The sequence below is a fragment of the Topomyia yanbarensis genome, chromosome 3 (genome assembly GCF_030247195.1).
Source record: "Topomyia yanbarensis strain Yona2022 chromosome 3, ASM3024719v1, whole genome shotgun sequence".
Lineage (NCBI taxonomy): Eukaryota > Metazoa > Arthropoda > Insecta > Diptera > Culicidae > Topomyia > Topomyia yanbarensis.
In genome coordinates, this window is record NC_080672.1 from 289121395 (window position 1) to 289143856 (window position 22462).

Below are 22462 nucleotides of genomic sequence, written 5' to 3' on the forward strand. Positions count from 1 at the left end.
AATCTGATTATTTTAGACTCTTCTAATTCACCTTCCAACCTGATAGTGAATTCATTTAACTCCAAAAAACGAAAACACGATTTGTGTTTCAGAGCAAACCCCTAGTCCTACGTGATGTCCCGTAAAAAAAGCAGTTCTGTTTAAGCTGATGAGAATTAATGAACCGAAACTTGGTTTGGCTTAGCAGGCCAATGTAGTAAGCACTATGCTATAATTCTCCTAGGTGGAGAAACATTTTTGGGTAATCAGCTTAAACAGAACTTCTTTTCTTACGGGACATCACGTAGGACTAGAGCTTTGCTCAGAAACAGAAATCGTGCTTTCGTTTTTTGGACCTAGCGTAAATCCGTTCTCAAAGTTCTCTGCAAAGTGATCCTGAACCGGATACAGGAGAAGATTGACGCAACTCTCCGACGGCAGCAGGCAGAATTCCGTGTCGAACGATCCTGTGCGGACCATATTGTCACGCTCCATATCATCCTGGAGCAAGTCAATGAATTCCAACAGTCTCTTTACTTAGTGTTCATCGACTACGAAAAAGCTTTCGACCGCTTCAATCACAAAAATATGTGGGGAGCCTTGAGACACAAGGGTGTTTAAAACAATTTTCTCCCTAGTGGAGAAAAAATAGTTTTTTACCCCAAATTTTTTCTCCACCTAGGAGAAATATTGCGTAGAACTTGCACTTAATAAACTCAGTTTGACAGGGCCGTATTGATTGAAAATATTGTTTATCCTCCACTTTCAGTAGGATTTATACGAAATTTGAAGGTCCTTTTGATTGATATTGCTTGCAGCAGGTTACGATAATCTGTTTACAAATTCCAAATAAAATTTAATACTTGAGCACAGTCTCCAACAATGGGGTGTCCATCTTACTCGCAATGAATACTTTTTAATTGAATTGATCTAAGTAGTTAGTGGTTGCAGATGTTCCATCATTTTTCGGTCCTGTAGTAAAGAACTCCCTAAGCATCAAAATTAATCGCCGAAATATAAAAATACTCATTTGTGGAACCGCCAAAATCTTAAGTAACAACAACAAAAAATTAGATCTACAAGCATGTTTATCCACGTTTGAATTGTTTTTGTTATTTTTGACCATTGCAATAAGAGGTCTGTGGTTGTGGTTCAGAAGTGGTTGTGTGCTGTGAAAAATTAGACAATATAAAACAAGTTACAAAATTATTAGAATAATGCAAATTCCCAAATGGGAAAATTTTGGACTATACCATTTTTTGTGCATAAGGACACAATACCTTACATAAAGTAGGGTTTTTGTTTTAGTGTTTCGGATTCTCCTCTTTAGTAACTAGCACCAACTGGGTGTCTAGTTAGACGATGTATCTAAACTTGTACCCAAATTAGCACTAGCTAGACACTAAAATCTAAAAAGTCACACGTCTTGCGTGAACACTAAACAACTGGATTATACCGAGTGATGTCTCGATAGTAAGCACAGAAGTTCTGTTTGCCGACGAGGAATATGAACCGAAACTGTCTTATGGTTTGAAGACCCAAACGCCTGAAATTATGCAAATTCCCAAATGGGAAAATTTTGGACCATACCACATTTTTTTGTGCATAAGGACACAATACCTTACATAAAGTATGGTTTTCGTTTTAGTGTTTCGGATTTTCCTCGTCAGTAACTAGCACCAAGATACATCGTCTAACTAGGCACCCAGTTGGTGCTAGTTACTGACGAGGAGAATCCGAAACACTAAAACAAAAATCATACTTTTAATATAATAAGTTAAATTGATTCACGCTAACAAATTAAATGAAATGAATAAAATGAATGACTAAACAGAATCAATAAAATGAAGAAAACTAAGAAAATGAACAAAATTAATAAAATCAATGAAATAAATAGAATGAACAAAATGAATAAAATAATAAAATGATTAAAACAACTAAAATGATTAAAATGAAAATAAAATTTGAAAAATAAATGAATAAAATCAATAAAATAAATCAAATAAAAAAATGTACAGTAAATAAAACATTAAATGAATAATATAATTAATAAAATGCATGAAATGAACAAGATGTGGTAAAATAAATAAGTAAAAAAATATAAACAGAATAAAATGAATTTAAGGATTAAAATAAAAAATTAAACGACATTAAAACAGTCTTAAAGTTATAGAATAAATTAATTTGCATCAAATTAATAATTTGGATGGAATGAATAAAATGAATGATTGCACAAAATTAGTCAAATTATTAAAACGAAAAAACCGAATAAAATGCATGAACTGGAATAAATTAATAAATTGCATAAAATGAAAACAGTGAATAAAATAAGTTAAACGAATAATATGAATAAAATGCACGAACGAATAAACTGATCGGAATGAATCCAAAAAAATGAAACGAATAAAATAGATGAAATAATCATATTTTTAAAATTGGTCATATATTTGAAATCATTAAAACAAACTAAACAAATAAAATCCATGAATTGAATAAACTGAAAAATGAGCCTATGAAGAATGAAATTTAAAAAAAAATAAATAAAGTAAATGAGTAAAACGAATTGCACGAATTCGAAAACCAGTTTTTCAAAAAGTTCTGGGATGTTTACTAAAATTCTACTATTTAAAGAATGGTTAATTAATATACACTGCACTTTGTACTATTTACATTCTTTTCTGTTTTCACTGTTCACTGTTTTTTTTCGTTTTCGTTCTTCTTTTCTTGACGACGGCGTTCAAGATTATCTGGTCTTTCTACTTTATTGATGGGTCCTAATTAGATATTAGGAAATTGGCACGTTCAATTTGTTTTGGAATTCAGTGCCACAGATTTTTGCACAGAAAAGAAGGACTCTAGTCTTTGTGAGTGGAATTTCAAAATGGCCGCATTTAATCATTGCTGCTTACATATATCCTCTTTTCAAATAATAACCATACCACTGAGTTTTTAAATTCCAACTGGTGCCAAACATCGATTATTGTTAACTATTTACCACCCCTTCAAACTACTCCCAGATTGATGATGGTTTTCACTGTTTTGTAGCACACTGAAGTTTTTTTTATGCGGGGGATACGTACCGCATAAAAAAATCCGCATAAAAACACCGCATAACTTTGAAAATCCGCATAAAATAAAACCGCATAACTTTGAAAATCCACATAAAGAAACTGCATAATTTTAAAAATCCGCATAAAAAACACACAAGGTGGGAAATATTTTTCAGTATTAAGAGCTTTAGTACTCAAGAAACAGCAAGGATTTGAAGTAAGAAAGTTTAGAAAAGCGTGGAGTAGGGTCATATGAGCAAGCTTAGAGTTTTCCGGCTACTTAACTCTTTTTCTTCTGCAACACAGGAGTCAGGATCTTGGCATTAAATGCGAATCACCTGAGTCTGCGGCATGTCCAGACAAGCGTAAAGTCACTTAATGAGTTATGCTGTCGGAACCGTGACTCCCCGGTATCGCAAGACCGACCTCGGGACCTAACCGACCAGCATCGAGATAACGATTTCAAGAGAAATTTCAACGTCGGGAAATTTCTCCGTCGGAGTAGACTAGGCCCACCGGCGGGGACTAGTTCGAGTAGATCGGGAAGTAGCTCCGGCAGATGCTCGTCGGGGCGCCTGTCAACTGGAAGTCACCCTCCACCCAGAATCGCAAGACCGACCTCGGCATCTGCCCGGGTAGAATCGGTTTTGGAAGATCTTCCACTGCCGGGGAACTCTTCGTCGGAGTAGGAAGATTCTACCATCGGGGACTATTCCGAGTAGTCCGTAGCGAATCGCTGGCTTGAATCATCGGGGCACCAGTGAACCGGACGCAATCCTCCACCGAGAATCGCTGGACTGACCTCGGCATTCTGCCGGACTGCATCTAAAGAAAAATAACGTGTCCGTCAACGGTTGCAGGAGACATTCGTTCGTCGGAGAATTCTCCGCCGAGGTAGGCTAGCTCCACCGTCGTGGGACTACGCCTAGTAGCACCGAACGCGACAAACCACCAGGGTATTTGGGGCACCAGTGAACCGGAAGCCACCCTCCAACCGGAATCGCCGGATCGACCACGGCATCCAACTGGTCAACGTAGAGAGGAAGGCATGTAGAATATCATGCCATGCACGAATGTTATGGCGGGTACGAGACAAGCGAAATCTAGCACGACCAGCTAGACCTGGAATCAAGTGAAGTGCATTAGCACGCCTCCCCCCAAAGTAGTCATTTCAAATGGAATCCGGGGGATCAGGCAAATGTCGGACTTCTTGGAGGAGTTTAGAGGAATAGGGTTCAGAGTTATCTTCTCTGTTCAGAGTCCCTAACTCTGGCACACGATGGACGAAATCGGTAGTATGCACACCAAAAAAATCTGAATTTTATTGTTGACGTAATTGCAAACATGACACAATTCATCAACTAGTAATTCACGAAATGACGAAACATTACCTTGTTCCGTTTAATTTTACATGCTACATATACTTTACATGCGCAATGACATAAAATTACACTTCCTACCCTTCAGAACAAACGCTGTATGTGGAGAAATTTTACATGATTTACGAAATTAAACGTCATGTAAAATTAAAATCAAACGTAAAACTAAGTCATTTTTGATGCTCGTATATGTCATGGTCAGGAGACGTAAATTTACACTATTTTTTCTAGGTGTGTGGTCTAACTACTGAACGTGTGCCGGGTCGGCGTAAAAGCTTTACCACCAAGTAAAAAAAATACACGCTCAGAGACTTATTTCCGATCTCGCCGAACTGTGTCGAATGGTATAATAGATTCGGCTCTGCGGGCCTCGGTTAAAAAGTCGAAATTCCGACCGATTGCATAAATTTTATTATGAGAAAGGTAAAAAAGATATTCAGCCTTTTTCTGTTTTTATTTTCACTGCATCAAGAATGCTTCTCATATCCTTAACCCAAAGACTAGTAATTAATAATCCAAAATTCTACATTCTGGTCTGCCACTTTCACCACGAAAAGTTAGAACGAACTAAAGAAATGAGATAAAACTTCTTAATAGAGGATTATAATCAAATGGTAACTGTGGCAAAACTGTGTCTTTGTACTGGTTTTGCATTTGTTTTAAACATTACATGCACCTGAAATAAAAATGATTAAAATGGAATTCGAAACGGGGTTCAATAGAAAACCCTTTATATCTTCAAAATTCTCAATAAATCGACGAGGACGGTTTTTTAATTAACGCGGATTTTTGAATCACCGCGGATTTTTGAATCACCGTGTTTTTTTGCGCGTACGTATCCACCGAGCAAAAAGCATCTGAGAATTTCATAAGTCTCGGCATATGAACCAGCCTTTTGACAATGCTATTGAACGCTTTAGAATGTCATAGGCAGGCTTATGAATTCATTTATCTTTATTCATGCACTCCATAGACGTACACATAATGTATTTCATAAAACAGTTTTATGACTTCGCTCCAATATATGCGTTTAAGAATTTCATAAGTTTTTCTCATGAAACCCATATGAGATCTGTTATTGATTCTATAAAATTATATTTTGTTTTTCATAAACGTCACTTTTGTGAAAAGTTCATAATTGTTTCTTATGAATTCAGTACTGGCCTGGACGGCCAACCAGGAGCTAATAGTTTCAGGCCAGTACTTTTCGGATATCGCTGTTTGAAACAAAAGAAGTGAGATTTTTAGTCAAATCGCAGCAAAATTTTAAATAATTGTTTTTTATGTTATTTAATAAATTACTGTGAGCATTAAATCAGTTTACATGACTATGATTTTTACAGAAGATATCCGATTATTTGAAATGAAATAAGTTGTGCATATAATTAGTGTCTGACGTGTATTTTATAATTATCAAAATCATTTGAGAAGTAACAATCATTATCATTCAGTTGTCAAGTCCAGTTTCTCAGTTGTCCAAGCCCAGTTGCTCATTATGTACAAATTTTAATATTTAATGAGAGTTTTCTCTTCAATCTTCTGAAGGGATCTACACTTGGCGGTTCATTTGTACCGTATTGAGTTCTACAAGATAACCACATGAATGAACTCATGATGAATGACGTTCATGTTTGACAAGTCTCGGTGGTTTATTTACTTTGTCAGTTGCGTGAGTTCGAGTGCAACGGGTGCCCATCTGTTACATTCAACCTTACGTAACTCCCATGTAAACAAACCACCGAGAATTGTCAAACGAAGTTCATCCGGTTCATTTTGTGGGGTTATGTCGATTGGTGTAAAACCTAATATCCTCTCAAGGTTGATTCTTACTGTTGATTTTTCGTCTACTAAAAATGCTAGAGAAATGTCAGCCATGTTCTATTTTTTATATAAATGCACAATAATATCCATAAATAAAAAACTTATGGCATTCATTCGAACATTGTGATGAATATCATAAGACTGTTCTATGTCAATCATTATTTCTACTATGTTTTCTGCTTATAAATGTCAGCAATTTTCATAAATGGGACCTATGGCGATCATTCGGACATTTTCATAAATTTCATAAGACTGTCTTATGAAAATAACAAGAGATGGATTTGGAAAATTTCCCCTCCAAATCATAAGACAGACTTATAAAATCCATTTAAAATCCTTATGTCTGAAAGTCATAAGACGTTTTTATGGAAATTCAATGTCAATTTTGCTCGGTGTCCCCCGCGTGAAAATAAACCTGAGTATAGTTTTAAACAGTATTGCGCACTTCCCACCAACCTGGACTTCGCACTTTCAAAGTGCGAGTGATCAAACTGCTACTGAAAACTGCGAGCTGTCAAAACACATGTATTTCAAGTGATAGAGATGGTACTTTCATAGACAGACCAGTCGAACTAACCAGTCTATGAGAAGAATTTAATAGAAGAATAGTAAGTGCGCAGTGCTGTTAGAATCCAGTTTTTAGTGCCACAAACAATAACTTACTGCTGGTGCGTATGGCCCCTGCATAGCTGATGCCAAAGAATTTCGCACCTTTCTGTGACAGATAGTAGCTATTTCATATGTGCATAATTTTTGCATGCACTTGAAAATAAAACTGCACCCATGCAGACTGAAAGCAACTGGTCCCTATTTGCTAGAGTGTGCACCAAGAAAATGAAACGAGGCGTTTCACTTTGGGTCCTCTCATTCAAACCCGATATAGTTATGCAGTGGGATATTGTGAATCCGATTTCAACAAATCAAATATAAGCTAATGACAATTAATAAATTAAGTTTATTATTTCCATTAATATTTAACCTGTATAGGAAACTTGTTGCGAAGAGCTAAAGTGATCTATAGATATATTGATATCTTCCCTAATATGTGTAAGTTTAGCATTTTCGAGATGCACACTCCACTAACACGAACTAGGATGTTAACTTGTATCTCGCACAGTGAGATTCGATAGCATCCAAGGTTCAATGTTCGTTTATCTCATTCGTCTTCCGCTGTTGTGTATTGATATTACCTTTTACCGAAGAAAGATCAATTTATGAATTTGGTTATAGAATGGATGAGATCTACAAATTAGAGATGATCGGCTACACGGAAAACTTTTTAATTATTTATGCCGTTTTTGCTTGAGGCAGAAACTAACTCAGTTTCGGACCTAACTGCTGTCAAACCGTTTGTTTGAAGCCAGTTTCGAACCTAGGTTATGCGCTACTAAACTGAAAACCGAGTTGGGTTCCAACCTGAAGTATATTTCAGGTTGGAACCCACTATTTTGCGAGAACCCAACTCAGTTCCATTAAAAACGTTTGTTTGAAGCAACTAACCTGGGGTAGTGTCTAGATTCTCAATCCAAAACGACATTAGTCATCGAGAGCAGTTTTTCTATCTAGCAAATATTCAAACTCTGCATGTTATTGTTTCTCATTGTAGGATGTCTACATCGAAAAGATTAAGCCCAACTGATTACTAATTACCAGTATTGTCCAGTTTGAATTGGTTTCGGGATGAATTTTGGATGGTATTATATCCGAGTTCTTGTCGGATCTGGTTTTGATTATAAATGCTTCAAACTTTGGACCATTCGCCCCTTTTTCGTTCTATAGTATAACATAATAATATATGAAATGAATAACATTGAAAAAATATGGTGATCCATCAAATGTGGATTTTACTTCCATAGAAAACAAAATATGTATATTATTTCTAACCACAACAACGTGCACCAAATTGGTTGAAGGTAAAATAAAACGATTTTTTTAATTCTGTGGGATTTTCCCATCACATCATGCACCGCTTCAAGCTTCAAAGTAGATCTCACACTGACGACACCGACTGCGGCCGGCGAGGCGTATTTGAATTCATTATGCGCCTTCCATACGTAAATTAAAGTACATACTGTTGATAAACAAGATGTGCAGAGTGCGCAGTATTTCCCAGATTTTGCCCAAGTCGCCGCTGGGTCGGCGCCGTTTCTGCCCCATCTGTAACACAACACTGCGGTGCGCTTTTGCAGAGGCATATACACACATAACTGCAGGCAGTACACAACAAGTACGATAAATAAATCTCGTCATTTGCTAGTCGCTATCAGTAACGGGAAATGACTCCGCAGGACGCCAGTAGCCATTTGGTTGCAGTGCTGCCGAATAGTCAGCCCAGATTGTTCAACCATGACCATCTTCTACTATTAGTTGATTGGTTTGGAAGAGACTTACAGCTATCATTTAAACTTTAATGCAAGAATCTTGTTAATATTTTCTATGGGACCATCCATAAATGACGTAGAATTTTTTTAGTAACACTTCCCTCCCCCGACATATCATTTCGTCACAAATCTCTAAATGCCCCCTCTCCTGGTAATTACGTTGCTTGACGGAAACTCTCCCCCCTGTTCCCGTAAATTTTTTTAAAAAAATTAAGAACGATGTTAGGTATTCCCCTTTAAAAAAAGCTACGTAGCCTGACATGACCCCCTACCCTCTGTCGATACACATCATCACAAAATGCAAAACTCCCCCTCCCCCATATAATGCTGCGTCATTTATGGATGATCCCTATCAAATAGTGAGTTTTGTGTGTTCTTAAGGGGGGTAAGGGTTCCAGCGTAAAAAAAATCAGTTTTTTGTCAATTTTTTTAGAAAGATGGGTGAAGCGAATTGATCGAAACTTGTATACATTACACTACATCATTTCAATAACATTCTGTAATTTTTTCATTCAAAAATATCAACTAGCGACTCGGTGACGAAGCTTTTTGTGGAACGTCTCTGAAAAAACACGATTTGCGGTGTTATCTGCCATTCAAAAACTACTTGACCGATTTATTTCAAATTTTGCATACACATTCTACATAAAAAATACTTAACCCATACGTAGAGTTTTTGGGATAATTTTTCAATTAAGGTGGCTTTTTACTCATAAAATGGCAAAATTTTTCTTGAAAAACAACGATTTCGCCATTTTATGAGTAAAAAAACCCCTTAATTGAAAAATTATCTCAAAAACTCGACGTAGGGGAGAAGTATTTTTGACAAAGAATGTGTATGCAAAGTTTGAAATAAATCGGTCAAGTGGCTTTTGAATGGTAACTAACACCGCAAATCGTGTTTTTCCAGAGACGTTCCACAAAAAGCTTCGTCACCGAGTCACCCCCCCCCCTCCCCTTCTACCGGTTGATTAGTTAGAGTACGGTAAGGCGGTGATTGTTTTAATGGAGTTGAAAGTTTAAATGCTGGTTTTATAAATCATGCCTCCAAAAACCGCTAATAGAATTTAATGAAATTAAAAGTGTTACTTGAGATGTTACCTATTAGCGCAATGCTGCATTCGAGCGGCGTAGCCAGGGGGGGGATTTTGAGTATTAAAAGCCCTCCCAAACCAAAATTAATTGAACTGAAAAAAAATTGCTGATCACCAGTTTAATTTAAAAAAAAGCTTAATATTTAATATTTAAGTAAGAGTTTTAGAAGTTAACTATCTGATCATTACAGTGAGAACTTAACATTTTAAACACCGTTGGGACTTCTGGTAATTTGTGTGATTTCCGTTGGGCTCTAGTAGGTATTTTCCGTTGGGCTCTAGTAGGTCAGGATCAGGTTTTTTTGTGCTATCAATTATTTAAATAGCTATTATGTAGGATTGGAAATGAAGAAAATTTAAAAAAATCGAGTTATTGACTATTTATAATGTACATTTGAGTACTGAATTAAATGGCGTAATACAATTTCGTATACAAAGACTAGTTCTTATGTTATGAACTTTAATAGCAAAGAAAAGTAAAATAAATGCTCGAAAACAATGTTTACGCTTATTATCATATAGAAACAGTCAGCGTTACAGGCTTAGTATTTTCGAAGAATTTTGCAACGTAAAACATCTTCTGGTAAAATAATTTTGGTGAATAATCCTCTCAGATGGATGCATTAATTCTTCAAACAAATTTAGTCTCGAAAAACTTGGTACCTTCAGTAAAGTGTTCGAGAATTTTATTACAAATAACGTGGCTGAAGATATAAATGCTCCGTATATTCAGGGTATCAAGATATATTTGCTATTTGCGAAAATGAACCTTCAAAATCAATTATTCTGATATTACTGTATATGATCAATCTCTTCTGCTGTTAATAAACAACAAAATAAACATTTTTTTTTCTCCAAGCCATGCGTCTCTGAAGCTTACAGTAACATTGAAGAAAACTGGATTTGGGAATAATTTCGTAAATATCGATTTATATCTCGATATACTACATGCATAGAGCGTTCATATCTTCAATAAAGATGTTTTAAATGAAATTTGCAAAAACTTTGCTGAAGACATCAAGCCTGTTACTACTTTTTTGAATAGTTGATTTTCCATGATTATTTCTAGGAGTATTTATCACTAAAATAATTATATCTAAAGATCAGCAGCTCACATGGCAGTTGATCATTGCCGGGGGCTTTATGAGTGCTCAACCGTCCGATCTCCTTATAAATCTTTGGTAGATCCGGCGCTGGGAATCTGTCGTCGGCTACGCATGTCCCCAGGCTGATTCTTGCGATACTCTCGTCGTCTACTGCTATTTCGATGTTCGTCATAATACACTTATCGATCAGCTCACACTCGGTCGTGAGAAGGTCTCCATTAGTATCTCTTCATATGTCGGCCTGTAGCAGATAGCCTTTGCTCGAGCGATTTACCTACTCGTAGAATTTTCTACAGATGCCCCATAGTTTCGGTAATACGATCTTCCTGAAGGGATTCTGAATTTATATTCTCACTGCGGAAGGTGCGAATATTTGTGATGTCGGAGAAGAAACTTCTGTTCATTAGAACGTGGTCGATTTAGTTATCAGTTTGTTAACCAGGTGATCTCAAGGGTGGCGTTCATGTCGCTGATGAGGAGCTTTACATTCTGCTGCGGGCTCCAAAAGCGCGTAAAATCCTTTTTTCTCGTTCTTGGATCACGCTTCGTGAGGGCTGTACACGTTGACGATGCTGTAGTTGTAGAAATGGCCGTTGATCTACACACGTCCTTTTGCTGATCGTCTGCTTGATTACGCGTTGGCGCATCTTGCCCAGTACTACAAAGCGGATTCCCAATACGTTTGTTGTGTCGTCGCTCTGATAAAATGTAACCGCTCGGTGCCCGCTTTTCCACACATTCTGTCCCGCCAAGCAAAGTTCCTACAATGCTGCTGCTTTCAAGTTACGAATTTTCAGTACATCGTGTATGATTCGTTCGAACCCAGGGAAGCAAAGTGACTTGCAGTTCGATGTGTCAAGTTTTCAATCATAGTCCTTTTCAATCATAGCTTTGACGGATTGTTCCGATCCGCCTTTTCTTCCTGTTCTTCGTAACGTGGTGTTTTCTGGGTGGCTTGTTGGGTTTGACCCAACCTCCTGTCTCGTCGAAGGACAGCCGTACAGGGTTTCTTTGCCACATCACGTATTTAGTTATTTCTACGGTGGGGTTATAGCGCCCATACACACTCGCACCTTATCATTTCGCTTCTACTGCAGAAGGCGGTAGTACCCAGTCGATGCCGGCCTACAGATTAAATGTCATCAATAGACGCACAGGGAAGCATGAGATAGGAGCTTATGAACACTGGGAAGTATTCACCATTTGACGACCAACCTTCGAAGTTGGTTTCGAAATTATGTAACCGTAATAAAAGTTGTCGTACATATGTTCCATTTTAAAAGTGTATATTCTTTGATTTTATTACATTTAATAAAAGAAAGTTGTGTATGAAGATATGAAAGGTATTCTTTATTATTTTTTTCTCATTTGTAGAATGGAATGGTAACTGATGAACTGTTTTTGTTTCTGAACTTTCAATATTTTATAAAATTTACATTATATTGAAGCATTTTCGACAAATTAACGATTTTCATCAAATCCCCCCCCCCCCCCCCCCTCGGAAACCAAATTTCTAGCTACGCCACTGCTGCATTCTTTTGACAATTGTTCACAATTGTATACGCAAAACTGATACGATATAATTCAAATTTTCCGATGTTTCATAATTACGTGACATCATTACTTTCATTGTGTTCGGCGACAATTTGAAAGAATCTCTTTATGTATAGAACCAGAAACATGGCTTGTAAAATCCGTAGTTTCTTCTGAAGCTGTGAGCAGTACCATGTTTACGCATGGGTACACTGGGCCAGGGGCCCCTTGATTTTGAGAGCCTCACACTTAGCATGAATATAAAATCATTCTAAAGACCATAAATAGTCTCACTCTTGTTAATAACTTTTTCGCGTGCGGGTAACATTAGATCAGTAGCAGCTGTTGCCACATGGCACCGTTGGCCATGTGATCAATATGTTTAAAGAGCATCAGAACAGCAGGAAACGAGGCACTGCACGACTATTGAACCAATTGGGTCATTAAATGAAGAATAAAATTTATTTATTCTTTTATTTCATAAACCGATAAGGCCTAGGATAAAGCTCACCTTTGTAAATATAACAATATATATGATAAACTTTTAAAACAGAATGATTTTTAATTGATTTTTTAAACAAATGTAAACTCGTCCTCGTTTGACACTATCGATCTCCCTTGACAGTGAATTTAGCCACATGGGTTGGCATTTTTGACAGCTATCCCAGCAAAACGTCCCCGCTTGTGCGTGCATTTTAAGTATATTTGAAGAACCTCGGTCATTTGGTAGCGTAAATATTTTTTTAAATATTCATTTATTGTGCTGTTGTATGCTTCACACAAGCAAAACATTCTCGTGCTGCTGAAATAAAATAATTTCAAAATTCAGTTTTTCCTTGTTGAATTCAAAACCTCAGTTGGGGTGGGCGTAGCGTATTGGTAAATCGATTGCCTTATATGCAGCGCACCTGGGTTCGAGTCCCGACCCCACACATAGGGTTAGACATTTTTCACAAGAGATTTTAAATAACTTTTTAAAATGTATTCCGATCACCATGCTTTTTCCACGATATTTGAACATCAGCAACGACACCTGGTTGCGAAAATCTGCAATCGTCTTTGTTCTCCCTATATACTGGATCCGACTTTATTTTTTCAAATAATTTCGACACGGTTGACTGGTTCGGCTCAAATATGAAAAAGAGTCTCAGCGTGGCATGGAGTAGGATGCTAGGAATCATTTTTTGATCATTCTCGACAGATATTTCCCGGTCAAACCATTCGGAATGTGATTCGGAATCCTTAATGGAGTCAGTATGGATTCCAAATCAAATGCAAAAAGCGATTGAGTCAGAATCGGTTGTTGCATTTGATGTGGAATCCATAATGACTCCATTCAGAAATCCGAACCGGTTCCGGAATGAGTTTAACTGGGTTATACCAGGTTCAATTAAAGGTTCCGCTTAGCTCAATAGGGCCCAAGGACCCCAAGTAGTCTTATGACGGCCCAGGCTGTGAAAATATTCACATACAAAAAGAAAAATGTTTTAGAAGAATATTCGAGTTCAACTACGAAAAATCTTTGCTGTTTATCTCTCGAGGGAGATAATTCGTTAAAACACAAGGATATAATATTTATAACTTTAGTAAGATAGGGTATAGTGTTTCATCTATCGATCAGAATGCAATAGCACAATTATAACAGAAAGCAATTTTCGCAATAAGCAAGTAAATTTGGTCTTGTTGGTATTAAAAATTGCAGAGATTTATACCAATTAACAAGGCGATATTTTGAAAATCTTTCTGTTATGTGTATCTGATTAGGCTTCGTCTTGTGCGTATGGTACAGCCGTCTTTACCATTACCCACAGCCGCCAAGTTCGTTTTTTACTTTATTTGAAAGAACAACTCGTTGAGAGTATTTTCCAAAATTTTCATAGAGATCCGAGAAATAGATCCAAAGTTACAGTGCTTCGAAGCCTGCTTCGTCAACCAAGAGCAGTGGTAACTTGTAACTTTAACCCATTCATGCCCATGTTATTTGTGGACAACATCGTTTTTAACCAGCTATAACTTTTAATTGAGGCAAGATTTGCTCACAAAAATAAGTAAGGCTAATAAACGTGATTATTGCCTTTCATTTGATTACTAACTGTTACAAGGATCAGCTCTAGAACTGAAGTTATTGCAATTAGTCTGATTAGATTCCAATGGAGCAGTGCTGCCAGGGACAGTTTACATTGACGACGAAAAATGATTTTTTCATATATCTTCGTTATTGTTATTGTTCAATATTATTGAAAACTGATAAAACTTATCAATTTAGAGTGCATTTGGTTACGATTTCCACGTAAGTGGACTATTGTAATTATTCCAGGAAATTTGTATTGAGCTTTGGAAGGTAAAAATTGAGCAGCTTCTAGCACTGCGAGGGAAGCACCTATCTTTATGAAAAATGGCTTTTCGTGTATCTTGACCCCACCGTTTTCAAGGAAAAATAGTTTTGAAATCGTACGTGAACGTACGTGAACGTGAAAAAAGTTGGGCATGAAAGGGTTAAATAACAAAGGGTTTCGGGAAAAAGGCCATAACATCGTCATATTTTAATATATTTTCATAAACTAATTCTGGCTAATGCTAATTGGCTCATAGCGGTAACTTAACGGAACCATGGATCTTTGATATGTTTACAGTATGTAAAAAATAAAAACAAATAATATTGGTTATCCGTTGGATATAGTGCACGACACTTTTTATTGCGCGCGGAGACCTTCTTTCGCGGCGGTCAGCTCGCCTACTACGTCATGAAGATCATTTAATCTTCTGTCTAAAACGTCGTCCGTCCGTCGTCATTTTTATTGACTACTTCACTGATATTGCTGACATTGTATTTTGGAGTTCAGGATGCTGTTTTTGCAATTGTTATTATGGCCTGAACAACTGCCACGAATTTGACAACCGTTTATGGCGTATTGAAAACTTTGTTGGGATGATTTGCCGTAGATGTGTTGGAGATCGGTTGAGATGCATTCTCCTCGTGCACAGTTGTCCATGGTGGGCTGTCTGACTACAGTACTTGCGCGTAAAAGTTTGCTCCTCATGGGTGCATAACGTAGTTTGTTTAATAGTAGCTCCGTGAGTTTTGAGTTTCATAGTCAAGTAGGAGGCATTGGGTCGTTTGGACAGGTTTCTCCATTTGCATTCCGCAATTAGCTCAGGAGTGGTGATAGGTCATGTAGCCTTACCTCCATATAGTCATTTTCTACATACACGGGAATCTTAATTCCAACTTGTCACAACCACGTATTTTAACGGGAGGTACTCATTCAAAATTTTCAAACACTTGTTCAATGAAGGAAGCTCGTCTTTGCTGAAGACTATGAACGCGCTGGGAGTTGCTGTTGGGTCTGAAGCAGCCCATTTCGACCGGATCTCTGATAATCAACGTCTGCAAGCTGCCGAACGCAGGGTGTCCGGCTACGCGAGATCGGTTAATCTGAAGAAGAAAGCTCGAGCCATTTCTCGCTAGAAGCATTTCGAGGTGGAGGAAGGATCGTTATACGGACCTGGCATCGCAGACTAATCGTGAGTTATCAATCATCTATCTGGGCGAAAGATCTGTGGCCACCACCTAGACGCGATCTTAATTGGATTGTTCAATACGGCGTGTCATGAACGTCAAGGCTTGTTCTAAACGCCACTCAAGTGCAACAAACCTTAGAAAAACATTGACCCGTACTCGAATAGATATAAACCAGGACTACATTATTAGAACCTGTGTGTTCCGGAAACGTATTGGAACCCGAGGCCGGAGCCACAATATTATACGATGCAAACAGGGCAAGTATGGAATCCCTCTGAGACATCTATTCAAGTCGATAAACTTGATGCAAAAGAGGTCTTGCAAGCTATTTGTGATTGTGGTAAGATTTCGCAACCCTTCATTACAACATTACAACATCAAGGAATTATTTCTAGCCATGATTCGAAACCACAAAGATCCTATGATTTTTTGACCAGATCTTGCGTTTTTCAATTACGCGAAATCAACGGTGGAATGGTATACCACCAAGAACTGACAAATTTCAAGATTTTTGGGCGTAAACGAAGACACATATTAGGAAGTATGTCTCTGCATCAGAGACTATCAACTATTAATTAAATTAATTTAATAAAATATAATACGTAGAAACCTATTAGTTGTAGCTTTGTGATAGTAGTTTTTCGTACTAGTGTACAACTGTTATGTGCTAGTCGTATGTGTATCTATGTACGTATTCGTCTGAGTATTTGTGACAGTTGTGTCAGGGTATGGATGCAGAACTGACGTATATGATAGAATAGTGGCTAATACTTCTGGTGATCAATCTGAGCATTTGGTTCTATTCATTGGGGAAAGTCGGGCTGGATAAGTTAGAGTAAAATAAATTTACCGACGCACGTGAGTCATCCATTCCCGGCCAGCATAGCATGATGAAAGTCTAACAGCATGCAATTGTCGTTAATGATAAATATACAACATTTGCTGCATTTAGACGAGTTTGATTGCATGTTACATGTGTTTTTCTATTCTACTTCATTGGTCTGTTTCTATTCTGTGCATCTATTAGTTTGCTTTTCCATTATTTATATATACCAAAATAGTATTGTTCAATTTATACACTTCTAGTCAAGCTCATTGCATTTTTTTTCTTTATTCGGTATGTTATGATTCCTTTTATTAGTATATCTCTACTATACGCCATCTATACTCATATAGGTACAAACTGTGGCCTTCGCGATAACACAGGCCTGGTCACGAGCGCGACCATGCAATTGCAATAATCCACACATACTTACGCCCGCGATTTCGCCTACATGAAAACACCCCGGTAGTTAAGTAAACGCGGCATCTTTAAACTTCCAAAAGCGGTCTCAAACATTAACCCACCACTCGCGCGATCATGAAATGGTCACGTCCGAAAGTTTTACCAGTCTGGACTAATGACTTCAGTTGAACCAATCAAAAAAGTGACGCTCATATTCACTAAACAACAGGTTCCATGGTGACATGACCTGGAACTCAAGTGATATGGGGAAACGGACTACCATCTGTATCATACACTAAAAATTAAGCATCAGATTCACGGTCCGCGCGCGATCAAACAAAAATGCACACTACGTCATTATAAAATCGAAGTTATACACGCGAAGTCACATACACGTGACAAACACGTTAAAATACAAATGCTTGAGCCCTTCGCGATCATCCCCGGCATATACACCCGCGATCTAGTAAACATGATGGCATCCCAGTGATAAAGTGAATGTCTCAGCTCCTATAAATTTTCAAACACGGTCTCAAGCGTGAACCTAAAAACTCCCGCACTCGCACGATCATGAATCGGTCCCTTCCGGATGTTTCTATCCTTGATATCAGCAGACTAGGTCCATGCCTTCAATTGGATCAATTAAAAAAACAAAGCTCTCATATCCACTGGACACCACGTTACATGGCGACATGACCAAGGACTCTAGTGATATGGGGTAACTTACTCCCTGTCAGAATGTGAATTGTACACCAAAAACTAACTATCAGAATGAAGGTCCGCGTGACCATCCAAGAACGCACGCGTATATAGGAAATGCCACACGGTTACAAAATCCAGTCTTGTACACGCGAAGTCACATGAACGCGAGCACACGTGACAAACACGTTAACGTACGAACGCTTCAGCCATTCGCGATTAACAACGCACGCCTACGTTCGCGATCGCGCAAACTTAATAACATCCCGGTAATAAGGAGAACGTTTTAGCACTCACGAAGTTTCAAACGCTGTCCCAAACACGAACCTACAAACGTCCGTTTTCGCGCGCTCATGAATCGGTCACTTCCGGAAACCATTACTCTCTGTCCTAATAACTTAGGTCCATACATTCAGTGGGACCAAAAAAAAATAAGTCCACATATCCACTAGACAAAACGTTCCATGGCGACATCACCGGGCACTCTAGTGATATGGAAGATCTCACACTCTTTTAGCATCTTAGCAGTACACCAAAAAATAAAGTATTAGACTCGCGGTCCGCGCTATTACCCAAGAACACACGCGAATATGCGAAATGCACACGGTTATAAAATAGAATTTATACACGCGAAGTTACATACACGTTAGCACACGCGACATACAAACGCACACGCGATCGAACACGTTAACTACAAATGCTCGAGCTCTTCGCGATGATACACGCGATCGCGAGTCCCTACGCCCGCACATACCTGAACCGTACAACGAATGTCACATTCAGAATCACGGCCCGCTACAATTGGCCTAATGCAGTGTTTTAGTGGGCGACATTGCCTGTCTCGTCTGCAAATTGTAGTGTGTGATTCTGACGGGGAGCTCTTCCGAGAACCTAGCTCTACAGCTCCAGTAGGACAACTCTCGAAAAAAAAAATATATGCCTATGGTTGAATTTTCGAGAAATTGTTTCAATTAATGGTTTTTTTACTTATAAAATGGCGGAATTGCAATTTTACGGAAAATCCCTCCATTTTATGACCTCCGAAGTCTTCTATGCTTTAAAGTTGGCACAGCTTGTACGCTTCAAAAGATTCGCCGAAGCACACAGCTAAGTGCTTCTGACATATGACGCAAACCAATACAAAGACATGAATTTGAAATTACCTTAAAATTGAAAGAAATTTAAAATTTCTCCACAAGTTGAATTTTTTTGGTGAGGGGGAGGGAGTTGGATCCACCTCTGAATATGTATATTTTGGTAATTCTTCAATAAATCTCGAGTACTTTTTCAAATTGACGTAAGTATATTGAGAGATTCTCTTTGAGGTCTTTCTCTTCTGTTCATTACTCGGCCATTTCAACATTTACTACTCTACTCTTTGCATAATATTGTAGTAAAAACCGTCGGCTTTCGATATGTACTGGAAAATTAGTACAAAGTGTTGTACTGACGTCGTAATAAACGAAAGAGAAAGTAAACAAAGAGAAGCTCTCAATGCTACTTACGTCCATTTGAAAAAGTACTCGAGAAATGTAAAACTGCTGGTCTAAAATATTTTTCTATTGCATATGTTTAAAATAAACTGCATATTCAGCATGTATCAGCCAAAAGATAAGACTTGTCTTATAGAACTGACGCCTCTTCATGATTTATCACGTTTTCATCTGAATTTCTCGAGTCACTCACTCCTCCCAGTAGTTGAAAGAACACTGTTGTCATACTTATCCTACGAATCAATACTCAAAAGTTCAATTACCTAATGTTTCGCAGAAAGCAGCTAATAAATATGTAATAGCTCATAATTTTGCCGCCTGCCAGCACGTGCAAATTATAATTCTCATTTAACCTTTGTTTTTTATTCCTTTGGAAATCAGTACTTCACACTGGCAACCCGGTTGTATATTGGCGACTAGCCAGTACGGTACAGCATCTGTTTTGTTCCAATTGAGACTACTGAGCACTAAAACTATTGTTTCATCTTATCATGTTCTCATTCTACTTTCAGACATCGAGTGGACAACCGACCGAGCGCTTTTACTCGCCAGTTATCGTTTAGGATTAGCAAATAGCAGTCAGGTGCCGCCATCAAGATAGATCATCCAAATCGTCGCGGTTCTAGTGTCGTGATAGCATTTACATCGATTTGGCCAGCGAACGGGCAGCAGTAGGTACGGTGCGGCGATGGCGTCCACGCTGATGTTCTGGAACAAGCAGAACTCCAACAGCCAAAACGGGAACGATGCCAAGAATACAAAGAACGGTCGCAATTGGCTACACGCGCCCGACGTGCTGGTCAACGGTCATGTTGCCTATCTAGTCAAAGTGAGTGTCATGTCTGATCTTAGTTTGTTAGTGGCATTCCATTTTATCATCTTTTTACGTTAGTTCCTCGGAAGCACGCCCGTCGAGCAAGCGAAAGGAATCGAGGTAGTGAAAGAAGCCATCCGGAGGTTACAGTTCACACAGCAGATGAAAAAGGCGGAAGGTGGCAGCAACGTCAAAACGAAGAAAGTCGAGATCACTGTCAGTGTGGACGGTGTAGCGATACAGGTACTGATAACACTAATAATACTATGTAATTATAAATTAAGTGGAATTTCTAATACATGATTCACCCCAACTAGGAACCCCGCACCCAGACGATCCTGCATCAGTTCCCGCTTCACAAAATCTCGTACTGTGCCGACGAGAAGGGCGTGAAAAAATTCTTCAGCTTCATCGCCAAAACTGGCAGCGGGGCGTCAACGCAATCATTAAGTGCCGCCAGTGACGATACGCATTCGTCTCACTCGGCCGATCAGGATGGACAGCACGAGTGTTTTGTGTTTATCTCGAACAAGCTCGCGTCGGACATTACGCTCACGATCGGGCAGGCGTTCGATCTAGCCTACAGGTAAGTGTTTGGAGTTGTCATTATGAAGTGCCCCTAAGTCAGAGATAAGGGCTTAGTAGCTGTAAACTTGAAGGAGATATTGAAGACATATTATTATTCTGGCTATGCGGTGTGCAATTGGCCGGATTGTAGTTTTAGGCTGGTAGAATTACTCTCTTGAATTTTTGTTACGCACGATAAGTGAAAGTATGGAAGCGTCTTCCATACTTTCGAGGGCAATTGAGAGATTGCTGGGGGACGTGCATAGCGTAGTTGGTAAATCGACTGCCTTGTATGCAGCTTATCTGGGTTCAATTCCCATCCTCGCACATTGGGTTAGAAATTGTTCTTAAGAGATTTTTCTAACCCGAAGAGGCGAATAATTAATATAAATATTTGATTTCTTGAACACATCGTATAAACTTAGAAGCTATCAAAATATATGAGGAAAATAAGCGTTTTTGATGATTTGGAAACCAATCTAACATACAACGCTAATCTTCAGAAAGCTTCAAAAATGTTTCAAAAACCTTTTCACAAACTAATATAAATGTTGTCGTGTAGAGCATCGAAAATAAGCAAAATGGTGGTGTGACAGCATTTTTTAAATCATATTGTTTATTGAGATGCTCAAACGACAATAAGTGAGTTTTTACAACTTTTGATTTGATTTTTGTGCATTATTGACTACAGGGTATTTCTGATTGTTAAAGTGATTGCATAAAAAATGCAAGTGGATTCAAATTCTTTGATTAAAGTCCCACAAAGGCGGTCGGGTTTACCCCACCATTTTTGAAAACAGCAAAAATGAATGTTTTCGTAAAACGCTTATATCCCAAAATTTTCCCAATGATGCGAATAAAATACTATGCATAGAAAGTTGCACAGATGTCTAACCTTTAATTTGGTATACAAAACGACTTGATCCGATGTAAAATGATCATTTTACAGCCAAAACCATTTACTAGGTCGGATTTGCCCCACCTTACCCTATATGTGAATTACCAGTGTTCATACATACACTTAGAAAATATATTGTAACTTTACATCTCGGAAGATGCTCATTAGAGTGGCTCGCGGTTGTATGGGAAAACTTCAAAATGATTTAAACTAGTGGGTACAGTACTTTTTGAGTTCCTTTTGTGATCCCAAAAGCCTGTGCAAAATTTGGAAGCGGTCGGTTGCTTTCCAGGTTTGCGCATTGCGTGCAAAGTTTGTATGGGATTTTATATGGGGAAATCAATTATTTTGCATTTACGTTTATAAAGATCGCTATTTCACTCAGTAGAAAAAACCATCTTTATAAAACTATAGTTCAAACCTTGCTGAACAACTTTGTCGAAGATGGTAACTATTTGCGAACTTTCAAAAAATAGTTATAACGATTTTAAACTAGTTCGCCCCGAATACATACATGGGGTTATATTCGAAAGTTTGTTTTGGTGGTTGTTTCCTAGGCATGTTTAGTTTTTGTTATGATTCTTGTTCATAATTTGGGGATACATATGGTTTATATAAATTACATCAATTAAAAGCGACAGTTAAATGATGTTCATGATTTCAGGAGCTTAGTTACGATTTTCGTAATTTCTCATCGCGTTAGCATTGAGAATTCATTCAATTTTATTCACAAGCTTAGAATCAGATTTTTATGGCAAGGTAGCGTGATTTATGTTCATGATTTCAGGATCTTAGTCGCAATTTTTGAAATTTTATTCACAAGTAATATAATTTATGTTCACGACTTCATTATCACGAAATTCGTTATTTCTATACACGTCGCAATATTGGAGTCAGTAG

At 38.0% G+C, this 22462-nt stretch overlaps 1 protein-coding gene across 8 annotated transcripts in view; it reads left to right on the forward strand.

Annotated features, from left to right (window-relative positions):
- The window catches only part of LOC131694264 (PTB domain-containing adapter protein ced-6), a 160985-nt gene that overhangs the window by 121981 nt on the left and 16542 nt on the right, over positions 1-22462 (forward strand). For all 8 annotated transcript variants that reach the window (XM_058982831.1, XM_058982830.1, XM_058982835.1 and 5 more), the window contains 3 exons: positions 19796-20112; positions 20176-20340; positions 20415-20683. In XM_058982831.1, coding sequence (XP_058838814.1) covers positions 19972-20112; positions 20176-20340; positions 20415-20683 — 575 coding nt within the window. In that variant the 5' untranslated portion in view covers positions 19796-19971. The remainder of the gene's footprint in view (positions 1-19795; positions 20113-20175; positions 20341-20414; positions 20684-22462) is intronic.